We start from the raw sequence: 23,709 nt of genomic DNA, 5'->3' as shown, positions 1-23,709 counted from the left end.
AATACGGCAAAAAGGATCTTATATGCAATGTTAAGGAGACTGATGCCTCTGTAGTGGTGCAATTTACAGGGTCTTCTTTTTTAGGTAGAGGGCAAACTATGCTGTGATTCCACTCATCGGGCATGCTTTCTTTACATTCAATTTATTTTTATAAATAAATTACACAAAATTGTCAAAAATTTATGTTCGATTCTCGATATCTCTAAGTCCTAAATTCACAAAAAAAAAATAAATCGTATTTGGAATTTTGCACCAAAAAAAAAAAAACAATTTTTAGAAAGTTAAAAAATGCAAATAAAGCTAAACAAATTTTTAATTTATTTCAAACAATATTTCTTTTATAATTCTAATTTTAACAAAGTTTCAATAACAAAAACCAAACAAAATTTGCGAAACACACGCCTATTCGTTTACATCAACAACATTCCCTTGGCTACTTCAGTTGCTTTTGATTCCCCTGCCAAGATCCCAGCTAGCTTCAAACTAAAATCAAAAGCTGTACCAGGGCCACGACTGGTTATCAAATTTCCATCTTGAACGACTTTTTGGTCATCTATATATCTAGCAAAAGAGTAATGTGAATATGTTATTGTTGTGTTTTTTTTTTTTACAAAAACTAAACTTAAAAATCAGCAGCTTGCCGTGGGTTATTAAGAGAACACCAATTTTAAAAATGGTCAACTTACTTGTAAGCCGAATCCAATTGTCCTTTCATTGCGGGGTACGATGTTAAGCTCTTTCCCGTACAAATACCATGTGCGGCCAGAGCAATGGGTGCAGCGCAGATGGCTGCAATCATGCGTCCTTCCGATTCCTGTCTCTTGAGAATCTCCCCAACCAAAGAAGATTCGGCCATTGCTTTGGAGCCACCAAGTCCACCTGGAAGAATGACTACATCGAAGTTTTTCTACCAATTCAGAAAAATAACATTAAAAGCCACAAATCTTCAGTTTAATCACAAAAACTTACAGCTTTGGAATCTTCCAGAGAAGCATCAGGAGTTATAACAACATCTCGGGAACATTTTACAGCTGAGGCATCTTTTAAGCCGGCAACTGTGACAGCGACCTATTTTTAGATTTGCAAATAAAAATAACATGAATGATGTAAATATATTTTTAAAACTTACTCCAGCTCTACGCAAGACATCAGCAGCAATTACGAATTCCATTTCTTCAGCACCGGGTGCAAGAATTACCAATGCAGATTTCGACATGTTTCGGCTTATATTTTTGAAATTTGCAAAATTGAAATTTGTTTGATAAATTTTTCCAATTCCAAATGGAAATGCAAGTGACCTTCGGAAGACAGAAGAGAGCATTTTGACGTTTGTATGAACAAGTTCCACAAATTTTTGTACTTATTGGTGAGATTACTACGTTAAGGTGGAAACATAATTAAATAGAGCGGCTATTGTGAATAGTGAAGAGCTTTCGGTTTTCGAAAGAATGAAAATGAAGTAAAATTAATTTAAAGAACTTCTTGGAAATTGACAATTGAAAACCTTATTAAAATAAACCATCCCATTTTCTGCAGGCATAAAAATTGGTCATTTTCAAGTTTGGCGATACTTACTAATCACCTTAGCCTATTTTAGAGCTGGATTAAATTGAAATATACAATTTCGAGATTGTAAGATAAAATAAAAGCAATAGATTTAGTTTGTTTATCTGGGCATTGCTGTTAATTCTGCAACTGACATCAGCGCGGAGGTAAAACGTAGAATTGCCCTTGCTAATCGCTGTTTCTTTTTCCTAAGCAAGCAGTTGAGGAATAATGCCCTATTGCGAAGTACCAAAGAGACACTGTACAAAACTCTAAGTCTTTCTGTATGGTGCAGAAGCATGGACCCTCTCCAAGGCGAATGAAGGATCTCTTGGTATATTCAAGAGGTATTCTGCGTACGATCTATTGCCCGGTTTGTGTCGACAGGCTAAGTAACATCTGGTGGAGATGATTTAATCAGGAGTTATACGAGCTCTACAGCGACTTGCCACTGGTCAAAAAACTGCGTGTTCAACGCTTAAGAGGCCGATGAACGTCAACTTGGTATTCGTAACTGGAGGCAGAAAGCTAGAGATTGAGTAAGCTTGCGAAAGTTATTACTTGAGGTCCAGGAGCACAATGCACTGTAGCACCACCTAAAGTAAAGTAAGATTATAATGAAGACGAATATCTTTATTGAGCATCTTCGTCTGTAAAGTGTTGCCTCAATGTTACAAGTCCAACAAAAGTTCTAAATTTTTTTATTTTTGAATTTTTGTATTATATTTTTCATTTTGGTACACTTTTTCAAGAAATTTCATTCAAATTCCTTTTTAATTTTTAGCTCCATGCAACTAGTTCCAATTTAATTCTTACATTAGTGAGATACTTTTATGAATTTTAATACGTTTTTACAATAAAAAGAATTTAAAGATCCTTTTAACTATAATTTTAAGACTAAAGAAACCACTGTGTATCTTTTTAATTAATCTATAAAATTTGGGAAATTGAACAAATAAATTAATGCATTTCGTTGCAAAAATATTAAACAACAATTACAGTTTCATCGTTCTTTTTGATCAGTGGTTTCGATATTAAATAAACATTCCTCAATTTTTCAATTTGCTACTGAAAGAGTAACTTGCAGTTACATAAAAATTAATCGAAATTGCAATGATTTATCCACTTTAGAATAATCATCGTCACCGCAAACCGCTTCAGTTTGAACTTGGCCTTATACCGAAATCCCAACACCAACAGTCCTAAGAAAAACATCTCACCTGCACCAATACAATCCACATGACTGACTAACAACAACAACTCCTGTCAACGAACGATATCCGTCTCTTTTTCCAAATACCTACCTACCATCCACTTTTTCGTCGACTTTGCATTTCATTTGTAGTTGAAATTCTGAAGTTGCCGCAGTCGATTTTGATTGTCCGTTTCATATTGGGAAAAGCCACTTCGGTAGTTCTTTTGCATTTTTGGTTCTAAATGTCTGGAATAAATTGCGCCAGAAAGTCTTAATTTGCTTTTCTTCATAATATTTATCTCAGTGACAAAGTGATTTTGCAGTTATAGTTAATAGTTTAAATAAATTTTAGTGGGCGAAGCAAGCAAGTGATTGAATCAAGTGGCCCCAAAAGAACCTTGTACGGCGCGCAATTAGTGCAAGTGAGAAGGTGAATAAATGAGATTTCTTTTTACATAAAGAACAAGTGGATTCAGGTGTATACTCTGTCTCGTTTTCTCTAAGAAAGGTCATTCACAAGTGCGTGAAATTAATATTTAAAATAAAATCATCCAAAAAGGACTCAGCCATAAAGAACGTCGGAGTAGTCAAGTGATTTTGTTGAAAAAAATTTTGATCAGCGGAATATTCTTTGACCACGAACAAAAATAAAACTTCAAGGTTGCTCTGCTTGGAAGAAAGAAGTTACAGAAAGGACAAAATAAAACTTGTTTTGCTGTGCTATAGCAAAGAGGAGTTACACACTATGCGCTAGAAAGAGAGAGGAACAATAACACTTCTTAGATTTTTCTATTGCCTATGCCCGGTAGTTGTGTGCGTTACTGGCGGTGTGTATATACGAAAATAGTTGGTTGTGTTTGTGATTGGTTTTTGTTTAGCTTCGTGTGTGTGTTGTATTTACTTTGGCAATAGGAATCGCGGCAAATGTCAATAAACTCTGGAACTGGAACTGGTACTGGCGGTGGTGGTGCTACTGCTGGCCGCGGCCGGTTTGTTCGTTTTGTTGGTGGAGTTGGTGGTTCTTGTTCTTGTGCGTAAAGCGTTGGTATCCAACGGACACTGCACGTCTCTCCCCCATCTACCTATTTAACTTAAAAAAAAGGCAGGAACTCTCCAGCCAACAAATCGACCCAACGCTAAATTGAAGGTCGAACTTTGACGATGACAAAGAGAGGACAGAGGAGATTATTAAGAAGGGAAATTTTGTGTGCATTTTGAATTTTGAACTAATTATTTTTGTATTTTAGTTAAAATTGTTTGTGATTTGGAAGTGATAAAAAAGAATGTTGAAAAACAAATTGTGAGTTTACAAAGCCAATTTCAAAAAGAAGGTCAATGATTTTCAGTTAATTTGAATTAATTTTTGCATGTGAACGTGATAGATACCTCCGCGGTGGTTTCTGTTAATAAAACAAAATTAAAAGAAAATTTGCATACATCTGAAGCAGCAAAGATAAATCTACGAAACAGCAGTAAAACGAAGTGACGGCATAAGAGAGCGGGTCAAAAAAGGTGAGTTTTCTTTTTTTATTAAAATTTCTTTTATTTTGGTAACTGATATAGTTATTATTTTACTTGACATTGACCAGGCGGACAGTTAACATCTACTTTTCTGGTGAAAAGAATTGTTTCCGGTAATATTTCTTTGTTTTATGCATTGGTTTGTTCTTTTTCTAATTACGATTATTATGTACATAGTTAATCATTTTTGTTTTGTCAAAAGAGATGTGTTCAAGTAATTAAAAATTTGTTAGAAATCGTTGAACTGTCTGAAAACAATTGTTTGCTGTAAACAAATCCATTCAATTTGATAGTTCAACACATTCAACCCATCTTTGATCTGTAACTATAATTGTTAACAATCGTTAACTTATGAGTTATTTAGGTTATTCTGGCTGTGGGAAATTATAGACGAGTTAGATAATACCTATAATTAAGATAGCTGACAAAAAATAAAAACAACTTTCAGCTTTTCACAAAAGAAGATAAACATTTAGATGTTCAGGTAGAAAATTGTTATAAAATTAAATTTTTAAAAAGTAATTATTATAATTCACTCGATTTTCACCAAAAACAGACCAATTTGAAATTCATTTTCAGGTTCTAATTCAACCATATGTACCCAAATATACCAGAAATTCTTGGATACCTTTTCAATGTCCTTTTCTTTTAGCTGTTCTTTTACACGTCAAACACTAACAAAGAGGTATCTGGATACCCTATCTGTCTGAGATTGAACGCAGTTATTGTTCCGATTTCTATCAATGAATGGGCAGGTTCAGCCAACAGAAGTGACTTCATTTGCAGTCAACTTCATTCTTTGAACGTAAATCTCCACTTTAAGTTTATAGTACAAAAAGTACAAACAAAATGACAGTCTTCAAAATACTCCTCATGCAAACTTCAAGTCAATGACGATTTGTATTTTGTATTGTAAAGAAATATTAGTTATTTCTTTTCCAAATTGACAAGGAAGCCTTTTACAGAAATCATTAATTAAAGTTGTGCAGAAAATAATTAAATCATAGAGTAATACAGTTAAGCTTTCAGTTGAATTAAAAAAAACATTATGAACTGTCATTTTGAAAGAAGTAGTTTTGACTTGATAGTTAGGGAGATTTTTCTTGACTAATAGCCTTTTCACACCAAACCAAAAACCGGGTTTTCGCAAAATGTTTTCGAAAACCCGAAAATCGTTCACACCAAACACAGTTTTCATTTGACATTTAAATTTGTTTAACACTGGCTATCAAATTTTGTATTGATGAAAAAATTTGTGAGTAAAAAGTTTTGTTCTTCTCAAATTATTTGTGAAAATAAAATTAATTCTAACCAATTCAAATTGGTTTTAACGTAACACCAGCTCGTCTAGAAAAAGAGTTTCAACTGAAGTTCTGGAGACGTTGCATTGGGCTCACGACATTAACCAACAAGAACTACAGGCTCTTTTGGCTGCAGCTATCCTCTTAGTTCACTTCAACCGGTCTAAATAATTCACTAAGGAAAAGCTAATTGTGCAGAAAATATATTATAGAATCAACAACAAACAAAATTGTTACAATAAAAATTAATTTTATGTAAAACATTTTCTTCTTCTTTCACAACAAATTCAATCCAAAATACTGAGCTTATGATTATTGCTTCTATTGGCCTTCAAAATCGCCATATATTGTGGCTGTCCGAGCAACTTATAGGCTGGGTTGAGAAAATTCTGAACGATTTCGTGTAGGTCCGTATGGAGCAGAAAAGTTCAATTCCTAGTTCCAGATTCGTACCAAAATCACACATCCAAAGCGATCACTGAAGCTGTTATGATGGGCTGCAATTTCTCCATGACTACCTCTTAGGCTTCTTCCTTTTAGGATTCGCCTGGTTTGTCCAATGCATTGAGGAGCTTCTTGTTGGCAAGCTATTCATCAAGTTGACATAGCCCACTGTTGTTTTATTCACTGGAACAACGATTTTCACGTTGTGAAATGTTTTGGCGCAAATTTTCCTAGCCCGCTGCGACTTAGCCTTATTTTCCTCCACAAATGAACTCATCGCCTTTTTCATATCTCCCAAATCCTTGTGATTGAACGTCATTATGAACTATGAGCAAGTCTTCCTCTTCCTTCGGGTCGTCACGCCAGTAGCCATAGTGAATTCCGGTTCCTCGCTTAACAAAGGGCATTTGAAACTCTGGAGGATCATTAAAGAACCGCCAGTGCCGCGATTTAAAGTTAGAAATATGTAAAAATAAATTATTAAAAATGTTAATATCGGTAGATTATTGACGGATTAACAATTTCTAACAATTGTCGTTTCTAAAAGATTCTAAGAACAATTGAACAATTGTTTTTGACATAACAAAGATTTTTGTTAATAGTTGTTAGAAAACGAAAAAATCACTTACACAAATATTTACTACTTCAAACATGAATTTAGGAAAGATGTTATGACGTTATTCGAGCCCTTCCCGCCATTTTATCACAAAACGACATTTTCAATAAAAAAGAGAACTTAATTATTAAAATTTGCCAGTAACACATAGATCCTTGAAAGATATTGGCATGTCTAAACTTAAGCATAATTAATAATTTCCAATACTGACTTTGGGTACAAGTTGTTTCAAGGACTAGTTGAGCTTTTGATTTGTTGTTTACGATAAAATTTATTTTGGCGCTTACGATAAATTGGCGGGAATGGCTCGATATTGTCACAAAGGATTTATTTCTGTATGATTTATTTATTTTCTGCACAATTCCATTTAATTTTTAAAATTTTTAATTTAAATTTAATTAATATTTCTACTCATAATAGACTTATATCTGCCTTGAAGAGTTTTTTTGTAGACAATAATGTTTTTTAACCTAGTTGTTCAATCAATCAATCAATCAACTGAAGGTAGAGGTTAGTGAAGTAAAGTTCCATGTTGGAAATTAGTTATATCTGAAAAATGAACTGGCCGCCTTGGCCAAATTTTGCGTTCAAGGAAAGTTTAGCGCAAACAAAGTCCCCCATGTTTTCTAAACCTGTCCAATCCTTAAGATAAGGAGCGACAATTTATTTGTAACCAAAGTTATCAAGGAGTAACGTCCTATTTTGTATGTTTTTCTGTACAAAAGCATTGCTGTCTCGACTCGTATCTTGCTAAAAATATTGTGAAACAAACATGTAAACATAACCCTAAGCAGATCCAGAATTAAAATGTTTCCATGTAGTGTCGTTCATATCCTTCCATCTAGTTATTGAAAATTTAGAGTAATTTTGCATTCAAATCTTATGGCATGACATTTTTAGCTATTTTTAATCTTTGTCCAACTTGCAAGACCAAAATGTTCATTCTTTTTTTTTAAGACAGAAGCAAAACACAAAATCAATATTAAATAAAATCATTCTCAGACCAAATGGTGGATATTAAAAAAAGACCTATTGAGTCGATTGGCTTTTAGTACTTCAACCAAAATAACAAGACCGACATCAACAAACCAAACAAAACAAAAAAAGAAAAACTTACAAAAACAGAAAGTTGTCCGTTACCTACATAATGCTGCTCTATGAGTCATCATCGTCATCATCATCACAGCCGCGCAATCACAGTTACAGAACGAACAAATCCAGTTCCTTGTACTTATTCAAAGCTTGTTAGTCACAATACAAGTAACAGGGGTACAAAATTTGTATTTAAAGTGGGAAAATGTCAATTTGCTTTAGGTACCTACAATGTCTTTTTTGAGTTTTAGCTTGAAAAACCCTCAGGTAAACATAACCTACCTTCTTGAAGGTGAAAAAATTACAAAGTGCATTTATATGTATATCACGTTTAAAATGCATCTTCATGTGCAGTTGGTGTCGTTGTCGTTTTCGTCACCGTAGTCGTCGTCGGCTTGAGATGAAGCCTTTCCGAAATGATAACACCATTCATAAAACAAGGTCAATAGGTTGAGTGGAACGAAAGCTATTCTTTGAATACATTCAAGACGCCGCGCCGCCACTGCCATAATCCTTGTCTTTAAACGTATGTTTCTCCTTGAACGAACTGTACCTCAAACTCGTCGACCAAGAGATGCAAATTAATTTTCAATCCTCCTTCATGTCTCCGATTTAGTTAATGGCGCAAGGTTGCGGAGTTAAATTTATCCAAAGAAACTTTTTTATTGCACCAATTCTGTTTTCTTTTTTTTTTCGAAAACAAAGCGTGTCAACCAAAAAATAAAGAAAAACAAAAAGAAACGATTTTTGCGGTCAAGTAGCAGATACACTCATCCAACGGAGTCTCGGAAAAGAAGATTCAACAAAACGAAAAACATTTTACGACAAGACGGCTACGATAATGATGATGACCACAACTACGACTACGACAACGACGACAAATGCAACACAACAAAGAAAAGGTATCTAACCTATGATATAGCTTCCACAAGTAAAGACTCATAAACACCTACAGAGGCATTATAGTTTCGTTGAACGTTACTTCTTGTTAACGACTCAACTAAGCTGCTCCTTGGTTTTCTAAACTTCTTTGTTTTTGAACAGTGGCTCTTTTTTAATTTTTTATTGTAGAAAAACTTTGTCAAAAAAAGAAATATAAATAAAACGTGTTAACCAACTTCTTGTTAAACTAAGATGTCTTTTCCCTATTTGGATCTTCTTTTAGAGCATTTAAGATCCATGAGAAGACATTTTGAGTCTTCATCATATTTTGTGAGGACTTTTGAAAAAAAGGTCCACAGTAAACTACGATACACGTCTTTGGCTAAAGCATCTTAGACTCTATAAACAAAATGAACAAAGACCAACCAGCTGGCTTGCTTGGTTATGGTTACCTTAGAGTTCGGTTTGGAGTTGTTAGTTATATCTTTGCAGTTTTTGCTTGGTTGTATTTTTATTTTGTGTCTCATGCCAACACCCTGAAACTCGTTCAAAAAGAAGGAAAATTGCGTTTAGAGACTAAGCAAAAGGTAAGTAACTTAGAATTGGCACATTTGCTTTTGCACGCTAGGAACTTAAGAGGGGCATTCTGTTTGTATTTGAACTATAAAGTTAACAAAATGCTCTTTCATAAAATAAGGTGCTCAAAAGCTGAAATTTACATACAAAGTTAAGAGAGAGGTTAGATTGGTTTTTGTTGCAAACTTATCAGTCAGCGGTCTTTGAAATTAGCAGTGGGGTCGAAAGTGTTCATAGGCAACATTTTTTTCAGTGACTTGAAGTTTCTTTAAGGCTATTTGAAATGATATTGGATGCGTGTGGACGTTTCCTTTATTTGTTTACACTTTTGGGTATCTAGCCATTAAATTTAAATGTGCCAAGCTCTAGAACGCATTAGTTTGGTTTGAATAATTCTTAGAAAGTTTTATTCGCCTCTGTTTGGAAGACACCTCACGACACGTCTATTGGCCTCACTCTTTAATTAAATTGTCTTATTTCTCACGGCCTTTTTTTGTTTGATCCAAAGGTTAGATTACATTTCTTTATCCTCATTTAGACAGCAACTTATCATCTATTCTCCAAAAACTGTTATAGGTACCCAGTTCACATCATGAGCACAAAAATAATACTTGAGGCTGAATCATGTGCTTTAATGATTCTTGTACTAACCGTCACTATCTACACCAGCACATGGGAGCTTATGTAGGTTCATATTCAGAATGACATGCAATCAAATACGAATCTCAATTGGATTTGAAAAGTGGGTGGTGATGATGATGATGATGGTGAAAGGAAGAGGTGTTGCAATAAGGATTTACTCTTTTTATTCGTAAGATTGAATTGTGGAGAAGTAAAACCGGCATTGGCTTCTTTTTTCCATCATATAAAAATATATAAATTTAAGTAGGTACATCGGTGTGGTGGAATGGTGGCTCGCGTACATCATCATCATCATCGTTGTCGTCGGTCGTCGGTCGTCGGTCGTCGTTGATTTTGCAGTTGTTTTTGTTGTTGTCGTCGTTAAAATTGAAGCACGCATTACACCGAGCAATTACATGGAGCACCATACATATTGATGTGTTAGTCCTGGAATTCTCTGACTTCCCAGTTGTTTTACCTTCTCTTTTGATTTCTGTTTCTGTTTGTGCTTCTTCATTTTTTAATGTTCTTCTTAGTCGTCTTTTCCTTATATGATGTTTTCTGTTGTGCAATGCATATTAATATTATAAACGCGATTTAGAAGAAAGAAAACCTGGAGTACGAGTATGAGTCATAGTGCGGAAATGCTTTCGAGGAGGAGTCTTTCATATACTATACACATGTACACAGTATACATGATGTAGGTAGTGGGTATACACAGTTAGTTACGTACCTACCTATCTATAATAACATTTTTAGAGAAGTAGGATAATGCTCTAAAACTCAAGACGTGTTTAATATCAAAAAGTCGATGACTTAGGTTGTTTCTTCTGGGAATAGTCAGTTGAATTTTTGTAATAACATTTTAATCGTCTTTATGATTACTTTAAGTACAAATTTTACTAAGTCAGATTTTGATTTTTGTATAACTAACTGTTAGACATTTTTGAAATGAAATGTTGAAAACGCGCAAAACATTTAAAGAAAAGTTTTTGCGTGAAAGTTCGCAAAAATGTAGTAAGAATTCCCATTACACTTTTTCAATTACTTTGAAAAGTAATTGTGCCTAGAGTTTCAATTATCAATTAAATATAATTGAGAAGCGTCCATTACTTTCAATTTAATTACATAAATGTTATTAAAAAGAAAAATAATGATTGCTCTTCGAGTAATCATTACAAAAGTAATTATTGCTTTTTCGAGTAATCATTATATACAAATTTAATTACTGTTGTGTTTATAAAAATAGCAGTGCTGGCCAAATTTTATTAGATTGTCAATTATTTAAATAACGGAAATTCTTACAAAAAAATTACCATGTTACTTGGATCAAATGGTCTTTCGTTTTCATACTTTTAGCTTGAAGTTACACCCTAATTTTCCCGGCGAACACCCATTATTTTAAACACTCTGGATATAGAGTGTTTATAAAAATAGCAGTGGTTTTATTTTTATAATTAAAAAGTTTTAACAATAATTTTTTTTATTTTTCGTTAAGTGAATATTTTACTATATAAAGTAACATACTAGCATATAAAAAATTAATAAATATTAGGCAAAATCCTCATTCAAACCCTCCAAGTGGGTGTCAGGCGGGCAATGATCACCACAGTAGTCCTGTGCGTTTTTGGCAGGATGGTGATTAGCTAAGGTTGAGTTGGATTGCTGAATTGTTGTAACTCCTCAATAGTGCAACGTTCGGAAACCCAATTTAATCATAGTTTAGAGGTTCCTAATTTCAGTGGTGGTGTGAGCGTACTAGTACGAAAACCGTGCCGAAGAATGAAAGGCTGGGGGATAAACCAGCCGTTAACGAGCTCTTTCGGATGCTGTGGCAAGGTCCGTCATATTTCTGCCTCACCCCGGCAAGCGGCTCTGCCGGGGCTGACCGTCTTTCCGCTTTACTCGTGGGAACAAAATGAAAAAACAAACAAACAAACAAACAAAAAAATCGTACCAAGGCTGTCGAGCCAAATCAGGTGTGTGAACGTGTTGTCAACCCTGTGGTTGCTACTAGTGGCGAGAGTCCTTCTCCCTCTACTAGCCGCAACCTTTACTTGAAGGAATTGCCCGTCAGTGGGACAGCTGTGACGCTCGGCAGTACCAAGGGCGGCAATTCCACACCCCACCTCTTCCCCGCTCCTGCTAGGACCTCGCAAACGACCCCAAGAAGGGACACCCCATCCGGAGAGACAAAATCTGCGACATGTGGAATTGACTCGAAGGGTGAGGGCACACCCGATTGGTATCGGTAGCGATTAAATCTGGAGGTGGACCCACATCTGTGACACACGGACATAGCTCTGGGTCGGCCAAAAAGAAGTCCAAGAAGTCACAGGCCAATCGAGACCAACGCAATGCCGAAAGGATTCTAGCCGCAGTCGGTGTCATACCGGAGTCCTTTCGCCTCTTTTATGGAACATGGTAGTAAACGACTTACTTACAGCATTGGAAACAGAGGGTTTCAAGGTGATTGCCTACGCTGACGACGTTGCGATATCCGTATCTGGGAAGCACCCCCAAGTTCTCTCGGAACTCCTACAAAATGCCCTAAACAGGCTAACTAAATGGGCTAAGCAATGTGGATTGGACGTCAACCCACACAAAACAGAATTAATACTCTTCTCGAGAAGATATAAAATTCCTCAGATTAGCCCACCCAAGATTAAAGGATTACCATTAAGCTTTTCCGACCAAGCTAAATATTTGGGCCTCATTTTAGACAAAAAACTAAATTAGAAGGCAAATATTGATGAAAGAGTCAAAAAGGCTACTGTAGCGCTTTTTACTTGTAAAAAGGCCATAGGATCGAAATGGGGCTTCTCCCCAAAAATAACCCACTGGCTATACACTTCGGTAATCAGGCCGATACTCATTTATGGAGCCGTCGTATGGTGGACCGCACTGGACAAGATGGTAAATCTAAATAAACTCATTAAAGTCTAGCGGTCAGCAGGTATGTGCATCACAGGAGCACTTCGCACAACACCAACCGCAGCACTGGAAGTGCTTTTAAACCTAACACCACTTGACATCTTCTCTAAAAAGGTGGCTGCCAACTCATGTGTAAGGCTTAGAGCCACCTCTCAATGAACCAGTAATAATACTGGACATACAACTATCCTAAAAAATTTCAGATCTATCCCAGATCGCTTAGACTATACCACCCCAAAAATGGTATTTGGTAAAAGATTCCATGTGTCCATCCCTTCAAGATCCTCCTGGGAAGAAGAGGGACCCCTGGAAGACGATGCGGTACACTTCTATACTGACGGTTCAAAGACCGATCACGGAGTTGGAAGTGGTATCTTTTCAGAACAACTGAATCTCAGTCTATCCTTTAGACTTCCCAATCAATGTAGTGTATTCCAGGCAGAAGTAATGGCGATTAAAGAAGCACTATCCTGGCTCAAAGAAAATGTTATATCTTGTAAGGATATACGAATCTTCTCGAACAGCCAAGCCGCTCTTAAATCTCTCGCGTCTGTCTCCACAAACTCTCGAACAGTCCACGATTGTCAATCATCTCTGAAGGAGATGACGGAACAGTTTAACATTCACCTCATTTGGGTGCCGGGCCACAGAGACATTCCGGGAAATTGCAAAGCCGATGAGCTCGCCAAAAACGGAACACTTCTGCCTTATGTTAGACAAAAACATAACATAGGAACACCACTTGCTACATGCAAATATCTTCTCAAGCAATATGCTTTAGAAACAACAAATACTAGATGGTCACAAAGTACCACCTGCCTGGCAACCAAGCAAATATGGCCAAGTATTGACTTAAAACGGTCAAAAGGCTTGATATCACTGAGCAGACAAAGTATTAGCTCTACAATTGGAGTAATAACGGGACACTGCCTCATAGGTAGACATGCTCTGAGGCTAGGGGTCTACACAAATGACTTCTGTAGAAGCTGTCCAGCACTCTCCATTAGAAGGAATTACTTTCTCGGTAATCCCTTCTTCGATAATACCAGTGAACTGGCAACGATTGACACAAAACGTCTCTCTAACTTTATTAAAAGTACAAAATGGTTTGTTTAAATTCATTACTCTCCCATGAGTAATCTCATTAGTGGTATCACAATGGACCCTTGAGGTCTACGTGTGTCAATGATATCTGGACAGCCACTCCAACCTAACCTTACCTAACCTAACCTAGCTCAAAAATAAACAATGGGACGGTCAAGACACTGCACCGAAGAAAAAACTTATTCGAAAACTGCGTTTGGAGGGAAAACCCTACCAAAATATTCAAGACATCTTAGGCTTCTCGGCAAAAATGGTCAGTTCTTAAAATTGGGTGGCGCAACAGTCCGTTGTGAACCAGGGCCTAGTGACTTACAACTCTCAACCATTCCTGTGTGCAAGTACTGTTGTCAAGAAAGGAAGGGACCTAAAATTTTTTAGGCCGAATCCAAACGGCTAATTTACAAGAATTACTCTTGAAGGATTTCTCAGTTCCGCGAAGTACCCGCGAAATTTTTTTTTTTTTTAATTAAGGTGGCACAGGCAGGGATTGAACCCAAGACCCCTTGCATGACAGTCCAACGAACTAACCATCATGCCACGGGTACTACAGTCAGTTCCTAAAATGGCAAAATAAACCAAAAACGCGAAGCCCAGAAAGGATGGCTATTGAAAGAACTGACAGAAAAATTGTTCATTTATAAAAAATGGACTTCAACTGTCTGTTAACGCTGTCACAATACGAACACGTCTTTTATAAGCGAAGTTACCAGCCCGAAGTCCACGCAAGGTACCATTCTTGACGAAAAGGCATGCGGCAAAGAGAATGGAGTTTGTTAAAGCGCATAGAGATTGGACAAAAGAGAAAAGTCGTCCTTTTTGGGTCCAAGGGTCGTCGAGAATACGTGAGAAGACCCTAAAATGCAGCATACGATCCACGGTACACTATAAAAACAGTGAAGCATGGTGGAGGAAAAATTATGATATGGGCTTGCTTTTCATATTACAGGGTCGGGCCTATTTACCCCATGGGGGGTATAAGGAATGCAACCGAGTGTGTGACCCAAAGCATACGTCAAAAAAGGCAAAATCTTGATTTGAGTAGAAGAAGTTATCCGTTATGGAGTGGCCCGCTCAATCCTCCGACCTTAACCCCATCGAAAATTTGTGGCGGGATGATGAAGCAAAACCCTAGAATTCGAAAAAATTGTGACAAGCAGTGCGTGATTCTAGTCGAGAGGTGTCAGGTTTTAGTGGACTCGGTGCCACGTAGATGCGAAGTTTAATGAAATATATTATAACGTTGATATTGAAGGCCTTTTTGTTTTATTTGGAGAGCACTGCTATTTTTATGAACATAACAGTATACTTCAATTAATTGAATTAAGATTTATTTTGCATTCAATTTTAATCTTTTCGATTATCTTTGATAATTCTTAACTTATCATTTTAAAAAATGGTTTGTAATCGTGAATAGTTATTTGAAAATCAAATCAATATTTTCAAATCAAGATTTCCTGTCCCATTTCCTTTTCATCAAATAACGCATAACAAATAATAATTAGTACTTGGAATTCTTCTATTAAAGATAATCTTGGTTCCTTTTCTTCGTTCAACTTATTTACTAGAAATTTAAGCATTTGCAATTTTGAAAAAAAAAAACATAAATTGTAAAATTTGTCTTCCAATGAGTGATGATTATTTCGAAATATCTACGAAAATGTCTGTTTTAAAATTCTGTGTGTACGTTTTTTTTACTAAAATTATTCCTTCTATTGCAAATTGGTTTAAGTCTTTTCTGCTGTCATTTGCGATGAACTCTGATTGATTGAGATGTTTGATTCAAAGAATTGCTTGATTTTCATCTTCCAGATATCATTCACTTGAATTCTTGACATGACACTTGACATTTGATTTGTTAAAATCTGAGAATCACCACTTAGTGAAGGAACTCCAAACCCTTCGACTACAATCTTAATGTTGTGAAGCAGCAACTATCAATTATTATTGTAATAGCAATTAAGTTCTCAGCATTATAGAAAAGTTCGACATATTCATCGAATAAACTTTCAATCAAGATAATATACCTATAATTAGGGAAAAAAAGATTAATCATCACAAAAATGTCTACATAATGTACGTAACTTAATTTATGTTTATATACAAATTTATAGTCATATTTGTACATATATTTAGGTATGAACAAGTTTGTGTGAAGGACCGGCAATCTTTAAGATAACCTCTATCGAAACAAAACAATGATCGGCTATTAGATAACCACACATGTGCAGACCACAAAACACTGCATGAATCACCCTATAATTGAATCGTTCGTTGTGTATTTTCGTTTTGTATTCTTTGTAAGTTTATTTATCTTCCAGAGTCAAATCAAAATTCAAAAATGTATTCTTTTTTTTTTTTGTATCTAAGTTCGTTAGTTGTATTTTTTGTTTCTCTTTTAATTTATAAAACTCTCGAAAGAGCAATAAACAAATAGATATGCAAACCTCTCGTTTAAACGAACTATCGGTGAACGAAAAGAATATTGTTGCCAACTAGGATGGATTACATTTTGATTTTTATAGGTCTTGAACGTTGAGACCAATTTGAGAACAATATTAAATTAAGTCTTCTGATGAAGATTAAGGCAGACTAAAGTGCATTCTGCACAAAAAACGAATTATAAATGTGGTCGAAATTTCATTCAATTGAGGGTTCGTTGGAAGCTACATACATACATATGTACGAACAGTCCTAATAATATATTAGATGCGCAAGTGGCTTTACTCGCATATTTCTTCTTAAATTAAATACATACTTGTATGAATAACGTATTCATTTGGATAAGATTAATGTCATCTTTATAAAAATATCTTCAAATAATGTTTAGTTTTAGAAAAAATTGAAATAGAGAAATTTAGATAGACAAATACTATAGCGGACTTTTTTTTAGAAATATTAAAAGAAACAATTCCGTTTTTCAAAAGCGAAAACATACCCAATTTTGAAAAATTCTGGTATTAGTGATTTTATATGGAATACATATAGCCCTCCTCAATAAATGTGCAACACTGAAAAAAATTTTCAAATCTGATTAGCAGTTTCTGAGATTAGCGAGTTCAAACAGACAAGCAAACAAACACTTCAGCTTTACAATGGGCAGGTTCAGGTGACATAAGGGACTTGAAAGTAAGGCAAGTCTCTAGTATCTGATTGGCCAGCTGCCAAAAAACTGCCATCCAAATAAGGCATTGGAAAGTTGACTGAAAACTTAGTCAACAAAAATCTCCCTAACTGTCAAGTCAAGTGAACTCATGTCACAATGACAACTGATGATGTTTTTTAATTCAACGATAATCGCTAGACGATAACGTTTCGACGATAGTCTCACTTCAAGTAAGACGATAATCGTCAAAGTGATATTGTCAAAACGATAGCGTTTGCACGATAGCTAAGTATAGGTATCGTCTGCTATTAATTTCCATTGACAACTAAGCAAATTGAAGCAAAATAAAATTAAAAACTCTAAAAAAAATATAATGAATTCGGTTACGCATTTTTTTATATACAAAACATTAGTAATCTCTCTTAATTGTTATTAAATAAATAAAACAATTGTAGTTTTGGAATTGCAAAAGAGGACTTTATAATGATATTATAAACAATAGATTTGCCAGAAGGTAGTTGTTCTATATACTTAATGTATATACATACGTACATTTAATATTAAAATTTGTTGTAACTATTGAAACTTTGGGGCGTAGGAACATTGATATATTCGAGAGGCAACGATTTTTTGCTCTTGCGCAAAGCACAAGTTATGTTCCCTGTAGATAAAATGAAGTCTTCACTTTCTTCCATTGGATCAAATTGGGTTTATTACTGCAGCAACAAATTATAACACAAAAAGTGACAATAACAATAAACATCACAAAATAGGTGGCATGTTTATTAACAATACATCTTTTGCAAATTTTCAAAATTTCTCATAGAGAAAAACCAAGTTTAATAACATTTTCAAGCTATTGAACAAGCATTATCTTTCCTTAAGTTCATTTTGACATTTCAGTCATAGTATAATATACTCAACGAACTTATACTGGTAACGATTGAACGAGACGATAGTGATAAAATTGCGTGGAGCAAATTATTGACGATATCGTTAATGATAATCGTTTTGACGGTTATCGTTTCGGAAATTACGGAATGACTCCGCTGAACTTCATTACTCCACGAATTATTTATTTTTTTGAACAATTCCATTAAATCTTTTGTGTAAAGGGGTTCCTTGTCAAATTGGAAGAGAAATAACTAATATTTCTCTAAAATACAAAATACAAATCGTGATGGATGCGTTTTCAGGTGTCATTATCATATATCATCTTTACCTTCAGTTTATCGCAAAGAAATTACTCTTTACACCTCTCACAACCTTAAAATCTATTATTTGTTTGGAAGTCATATTGTAATTTTTGTCCAATTTGACAAGAAATTTCGCTAAACACTAAAAAAAACCATAGGAAATACGCAAAATAGTAATTGGTCAAAAGTAAAAAAGTCACAAATCAATAAAGTTCAGCTTTCAATAGAACGAAAATACATGATCAGCTGTAATTTTGACATATGTAAGCAGACTTAATTAGAAAGATATTTCTTTGCTTACTTTCCAGTCAACTTTCCAATAAATTTACCTTAATGGAATTGAAGATATAATAAACTTGCCTTAATTCCAAGTCACTTATGTCATCTGAACATGTTCTTATTGTATTGATATTAAGTGAGATTTTTCTTCACTAGTTTTCCAGTGAAGCTTTCAATAAAATTTCCGTAATTCTAGTATATTTTTGTGAAATGTACCCTTGACCAAGAGCTAATGTGCTATCAAGCTTAAGTGACATGAAGCCATCAAATCATACTTGACGTATCCTTAAAACTAAGTGTTGCAGGTATGTATGTTAAAATGTAATATACGTAAGAGAAAAGTAAAATAAATTTAAGCGTCTTTTGTTTTTGTAAGCTGTCAATAATTCAGATATAGGATTTTTCTAAATCTCCTCAGTTGCAATGTCTTCCTCGTGTACATTTTTCGTCCCATCTTCATACAATTTCGCCTCTTCTTTAAATCTTCTTTAAATTATAGTTAAAATTTTAAGAAAACATTAATTAATCTCGTATGAAAAAAAAAATAAATAAAAACTATTAATAATAATCAAAGTTGGTAATAATGGATCACTTTGAATTGCGTCTTCAGGTGACGACAAGACAACGTAATGGTTGAACGAAGTCCGTTTGAAGAGTAGAAGGCGAAGGCGGGCGTCATGTGCGGTTCGATTCGATTCGCACACACATTACGTTTGGCCTGGTTAGCATTTTGCAGCAAAGCTGTATGTTGTGCTTAGAGGTGACTTGGGCTGCTCTACAGAGCTGACGAGACGAGACGCGACGTGAAGCGACGACGAACGACTATTGGAGTTTGCTTGTTGTAGCCCAAGCCCGGTCGGTGACTCTCACAGTCTTTGTATAGAGTTCACCTTGCTATAGCTCTGATAATGGTTGTTGGAGCTGGATATATGTGCCTACTCGTCGTCGTTCGTCGTCGTAGGTTCCCCTTTGATACCACCACCGTTGCTTTGTTAGTTAGGAAGGTAGATATAGCATTTTTTTCCAATCGCCCCCTCCTCCCCTGGCGATAGACCATGATGATGGCGTTTGTTCTTTGGCTTGCAGAAAACCATGATCAGTTGGCCGTTGTTTTCGTACCTTGATGGTTCTCTAAAAAAAGAGTCACGAATTCTCGGAGGCTCATCTCATCTCGTTTTCTTTTGTCGGGGCTTTCTTAATCGCCGTTTTCGTTTTAAAGTCTCTGCTTTGTTAGGGTTTTCTCCTTTATGTTCATAATAATAAAAACCACCACACTGGATCGGGATCGGGTTCGGGATCGTAGTCGGAATTGGGATCAAGGTGCTTTAATTCCACATATCGTCTGTCTAATGCAACCAATATTCCTTTCCCGACAAAAACAAGGACATTGATTTCGTTCTTTTTTCGTCGTCCATCCTTTCTTTTGTTGCTTCAAATATTATTTATTTGTTAGTTTTCACGGATAATAATTTTTCAACCAAATTTAAATTTTTGTGGAATTCACTAAAAATAATACAAAACAAAAAAGAACTCAAGAACCACTGGTATAAAGTTGCAAAGAATCTTATCTGAGTTTGTTTTTAATTTGCTTCATGTGTTTTTTCTATTTTTGCACACCCAATTTTTGTTGTTGTATTGGTGTTTGTTTAAAAAATAACTAAACAAGTTGTTTCTTTTTTTTTTGTTTATAACTTTTAAAAGCTTCAATGTCCTTCAAAATATGCTTAGAGTTTCTGCAATAGTGCAGAAGTGGTGAGTGTGTTTATGTGATGAAAAATTAAAGATAAGTGAAAAAGTTGGGATTTAATTGGGTTTCTGACTTGTTGGTGTTTGATTTGTCATTTTATTTGTATCCAAACACAAAGATACAGGTATTTATACAGCATAGGTAGAATATCAATGATTCGATTGCACATTGCACTTAGAAGTTAATGATTCTTTTTTCTTAAAAATCTATCTGACTTATTGTAATCATTGGTCGTGATCATGAGCTGGAAAAGTGTATGGAGTACAGAAAAAAGTAGGTAAGATTTTAATTGAGATTTTTTTCGTTTGACTTGATATTTTTCGAAACTAGTTTTTGTATAGAGCTTTCCAATAAGAAGTTTTTATTTTGATATTAAAACAAAAAAAAAAACGAATTACGTTTTCAATAATTGTGTTGCTAATTTTGATAATTTCATAATGCGTTGTTTTTACTTTCTTTTATTGCAAAACCTTATTCGTTTTTTATTGATTTAAATTATATTTTCCTTGAAGTGCCATTATATTCTACTAGAGTACCCGTGTTACAAAATTTAGTTATAAAGTTCAAAATACTAACTATTAAGTTGGCGCTACAGTCCGGGGGGCCTGAGTCTCGGTCTTCCACTCCTGCGCCGTCAGTCAGGATTGGATTCGAAGACCTTCCGGGCTGGAGTGTTGATGTCCATTCGCTCTCCATGACCTAGCCATCTAAGCCGTTGAACTTTAATTCTGTAAACTAGGTCAGTGTCGCTCTACAGCCCATAGAGTTCATCGTAATATCTTCTCCTCCATTCTCCATCTATGTATACGGCACCAAAAATCACCGGAAGCATTTTTCTTTCGAAGCATCCTTACAAGTTCTCATCTCTCTTTGACAGGGTCCAGGCCTCAGCGCCATAAATGAGAACCGGAATGACGATTTTAGATGCTCGAGAGAGGACTTTACTTTTCAATGGCCTTCTAAGTCCAAAGAAGCAGCGATTTGCAAGAGTTATTCTTCGTTTCATTTCAGCGCTGGTGTCGTTGTCTGTGTTAATAGCGGTACCTAGGTAGACAAAGTCCCTAACTACCTAGAAGTTATAGCTTTCCATGGTGACGTTTTGTCCAAGACGTCGTTGTTCAATGTCCTTTTTTGATGACAGCATAAACTTGGTCTTGTCCTCATTGACCACTTAACCCATCTTCTTCGCTTCCGTCACAATGCTCAAAAACGCTCCACTGACATCGGGCTTTGATCTTCTAATTATGTCAATATTATCTGCGTATCCGAGTAATTGGATGGACCTTTGGAAGATTGTGCCTCTAATGTTGAGGGTTGAGTTTTGTACAATTCTTTCCAGAACGATATTGAAGAAGTCGCATGATTGTACATCGCCTTGTCTAAAACCTTTTTTGACATCAAATGCATCGGTGAGATCTTTTCCGACCTTGATATAGCAGTGTGCATTCTCCATCGTCATTCTGCGCAAATGGATAAGTTTGACAGGGATGCCAAAACTAGACATTGCTCTGTAGAGCTCTTCCCAATGGATGCTGTCATACTCGTCTTTAAAATCTATAAAGAAATGGTGGCTATCGATTTGAAGCTCCTGGGTTTTTTCCAAAGTCTGCCGTAGTGTGAAAGTTCAAAATAAATTATTTAAATGTAAGTCTTAAGCTTGTGTCATTATTCTCAGTTTTTCTTGAATTTTCCAGGAGTTAGCAAAAGCAGTTTTAATTTCATCTTAAGTATGCAAATATTTGCCGTTTTGGCAACTTTAAGGCTATGGGAACCAAAAATTTGAACTTTAGTGGTTTTCCCACAAATCCATTCTCATTCCACCTTGCATTATACGAAGTCTTTAAATTGGGTTGATACTTTCCAACTACTTTTAATATCTTAATGTACCTCCCTCCTTCCCTTGTAGTACCTGTGGCATGATAGTTACTGCATAGGACTTAAATGCAAGATGACTTGGGCTCAATCCCTGTCTGTGTCACCTAAATGTTTTTTTTACGGCTACTGCCATTAAGAATTGACAAATATTCCAAGAGTTAAGGTGGTGTCCATTTGAGAGCAAACGTGCTGCGAGTCGCTCTCAAGCTACTCTCGAGAGCGATCTCGCAAGTGGACATAGCTCGCGGAGGGTTGACTTATTACTCTCGACATTCGATTTTTTTGAAAGGCACTCGCAAGTTTACCACTATCCGAAATAAGCTCGCGGAATACCAACACAGTTCGTATTTTGCGAGTAGCTGTCGAGAGTAAACATGGCAAAGCAGTGGAAACTATGTCTTTTATTCACATAAATTTGATTTTAAAATACATTTTTAACTTCCCATAAGAAGTTATTGTAATGAGTCCGACTTGTCAAATTGAAAATTTTGACATTTCTCGACGTTTAAAGATTCCTAGAGTCGAAAGATTTTTAGAAAGATGCCTGTGCGTGCGTATGTATTTACATTCGTACGTTTGCGACGTTTTTTTCGTCGTCTATAGCTCAAGAACTAGTAAGGATATCGAATTCAAATACATTTTTTTATACAGACAATAATGCAGAAAGATGCAGAAAGGATTCTCAACAAAATTGAGTTGGTGGTTTTTTTTTACCATATTATTAAAAAAGTGAACATTTTGGTTAACCCAAAATATCTCACAAATTAAAACCGCTAGACAATTAAAACGAATTGAAAGCTTTTTAACAAAAATAGAAACTTAATAGAAAATATAACAAAAGTTGGTAAAAATTAACTTTCGACACAAATATCTTTTCAAAAACTTGAGATTATGGCTTCAAACTTATTTTAACTTATAAGAAATAATGTTTTCAACATTCGGTAAAATTTTGAGAAAAATCAAACTGACAGTTTTTAACAAAAAATAGAATCTTAGAAAAAAATTTTACAAAATTTGGTAAAAATTCATTTTCGAAATTTTATTTTAAAAATTAAAAATATTGTCTTCAAACTTTTTTGAATATTAGAATGAAACAACAACAACTTGTGTGTGGTACCACCAAGTTCATAGGCTGGAGTTATAGCTATTTCACGGGGACCAACCCGATCAACTTTTTTATTTTACAGAAAATATTGTTTTCGATATTCTGTAGTTTTTTTTTATAAAAATCCTTATTTTCATAATAAATTCATTAAGAAATAAAATCTCTTAACAAATAATTGGTAAAATATTGGTAACATTTCTTTTTCGACTAAAAATCTCAATTACAAAAATAGATTTGAAATTTAACTATTTCATCAAATGCAAAATATTGTTCGTAATTTTATAGAATAATTGAACTGACAACTTTTTAACAAAATACGTAAACATACAGACGTTTTAACCAAGGCAAAACGACAGATGGAATGTTAAGTTATCAGTGTAGATAAATTGCTAGCAGAAGAAATCTATCAAGTGGATACGATTATGAGAGTACCCTCAGCAAAAAAACTCTCAATATTCTAACAGAGAGCTCACGATAGCAAAATTTCAAATATTTGGCTCTCAAATGGACAGTTTTCCTAGAGTTGCTCTCGATATATACACGCACCTTTATTCTTGTCATGAAAAGTGCTTT

At 35.0% G+C, this 23,709-nt stretch overlaps 2 protein-coding genes across 3 annotated transcripts in view; one reads left to right on the top strand and one right to left on the bottom strand.

The window, feature by feature from the left end:
• Positions 1-295: 295 nt before the first annotated feature.
• On the bottom strand, positions 296-1,319 carry LOC129939559 (protein dj-1beta-like). The gene is made up of 4 exons (XM_056047605.1): positions 1,130-1,319; positions 970-1,068; positions 687-907; positions 296-561 (listed from the first exon to the last, which is right to left on the bottom strand). The coding sequence occupies exons 1-4, from the start codon at positions 1,214-1,216 to the stop codon at positions 411-413; spliced, it is 558 nt and encodes a 185-aa protein (XP_055903580.1). The 5' UTR covers positions 1,217-1,319; the 3' UTR covers positions 296-410.
• A 1,579-nt stretch (positions 1,320-2,898) lies between these two features.
• LOC129954144 (nuclear hormone receptor FTZ-F1 beta) overlaps positions 2,899-23,709 on the top strand; it is a 64,793-nt gene continuing 43,982 nt past the window's right edge. The window contains exons 1-2 of one of the 2 annotated variants that reach the window (XM_056067858.1): positions 2,899-3,170; positions 3,988-4,252. The gene's annotated coding sequence lies outside the window, so the exon portion shown is untranslated. Of the gene's footprint in view, positions 3,171-3,987; positions 4,253-20,199; positions 20,434-23,709 lie in introns of those variants that run through there. The other variant, XM_056067859.1, reaches the window with a different exon arrangement.

This window comes from Eupeodes corollae, chromosome 1, assembly GCF_945859685.1.
Source record: "Eupeodes corollae chromosome 1, idEupCoro1.1, whole genome shotgun sequence".
Taxonomy (NCBI): Eukaryota; Metazoa; Arthropoda; class Insecta; order Diptera; family Syrphidae; genus Eupeodes; species Eupeodes corollae.
This window is presented reverse-complemented; position numbering and strand designations above follow the sequence as displayed.

Coding starts and splice junctions, on each gene's coding strand:
- LOC129939559 (XM_056047605.1), bottom strand. CDS start 1,216: ATGTCGAAATCTGCATTGGTAATTCTTGCACCCGGTGCTGAAGAAATG. Junction 908..969: donor CTCTGGAAGATTCCAAAGCT/GTAAGTTTTTGT, acceptor CTGAATTGGTAG/AAAAACTTCGATGTAGTCAT. Junction 562..686: donor CAATTGGATTCGGCTTACAA/GTAAGTTGACCA, acceptor CTCTTTTGCTAG/ATATATAGATGACCAAAAAG.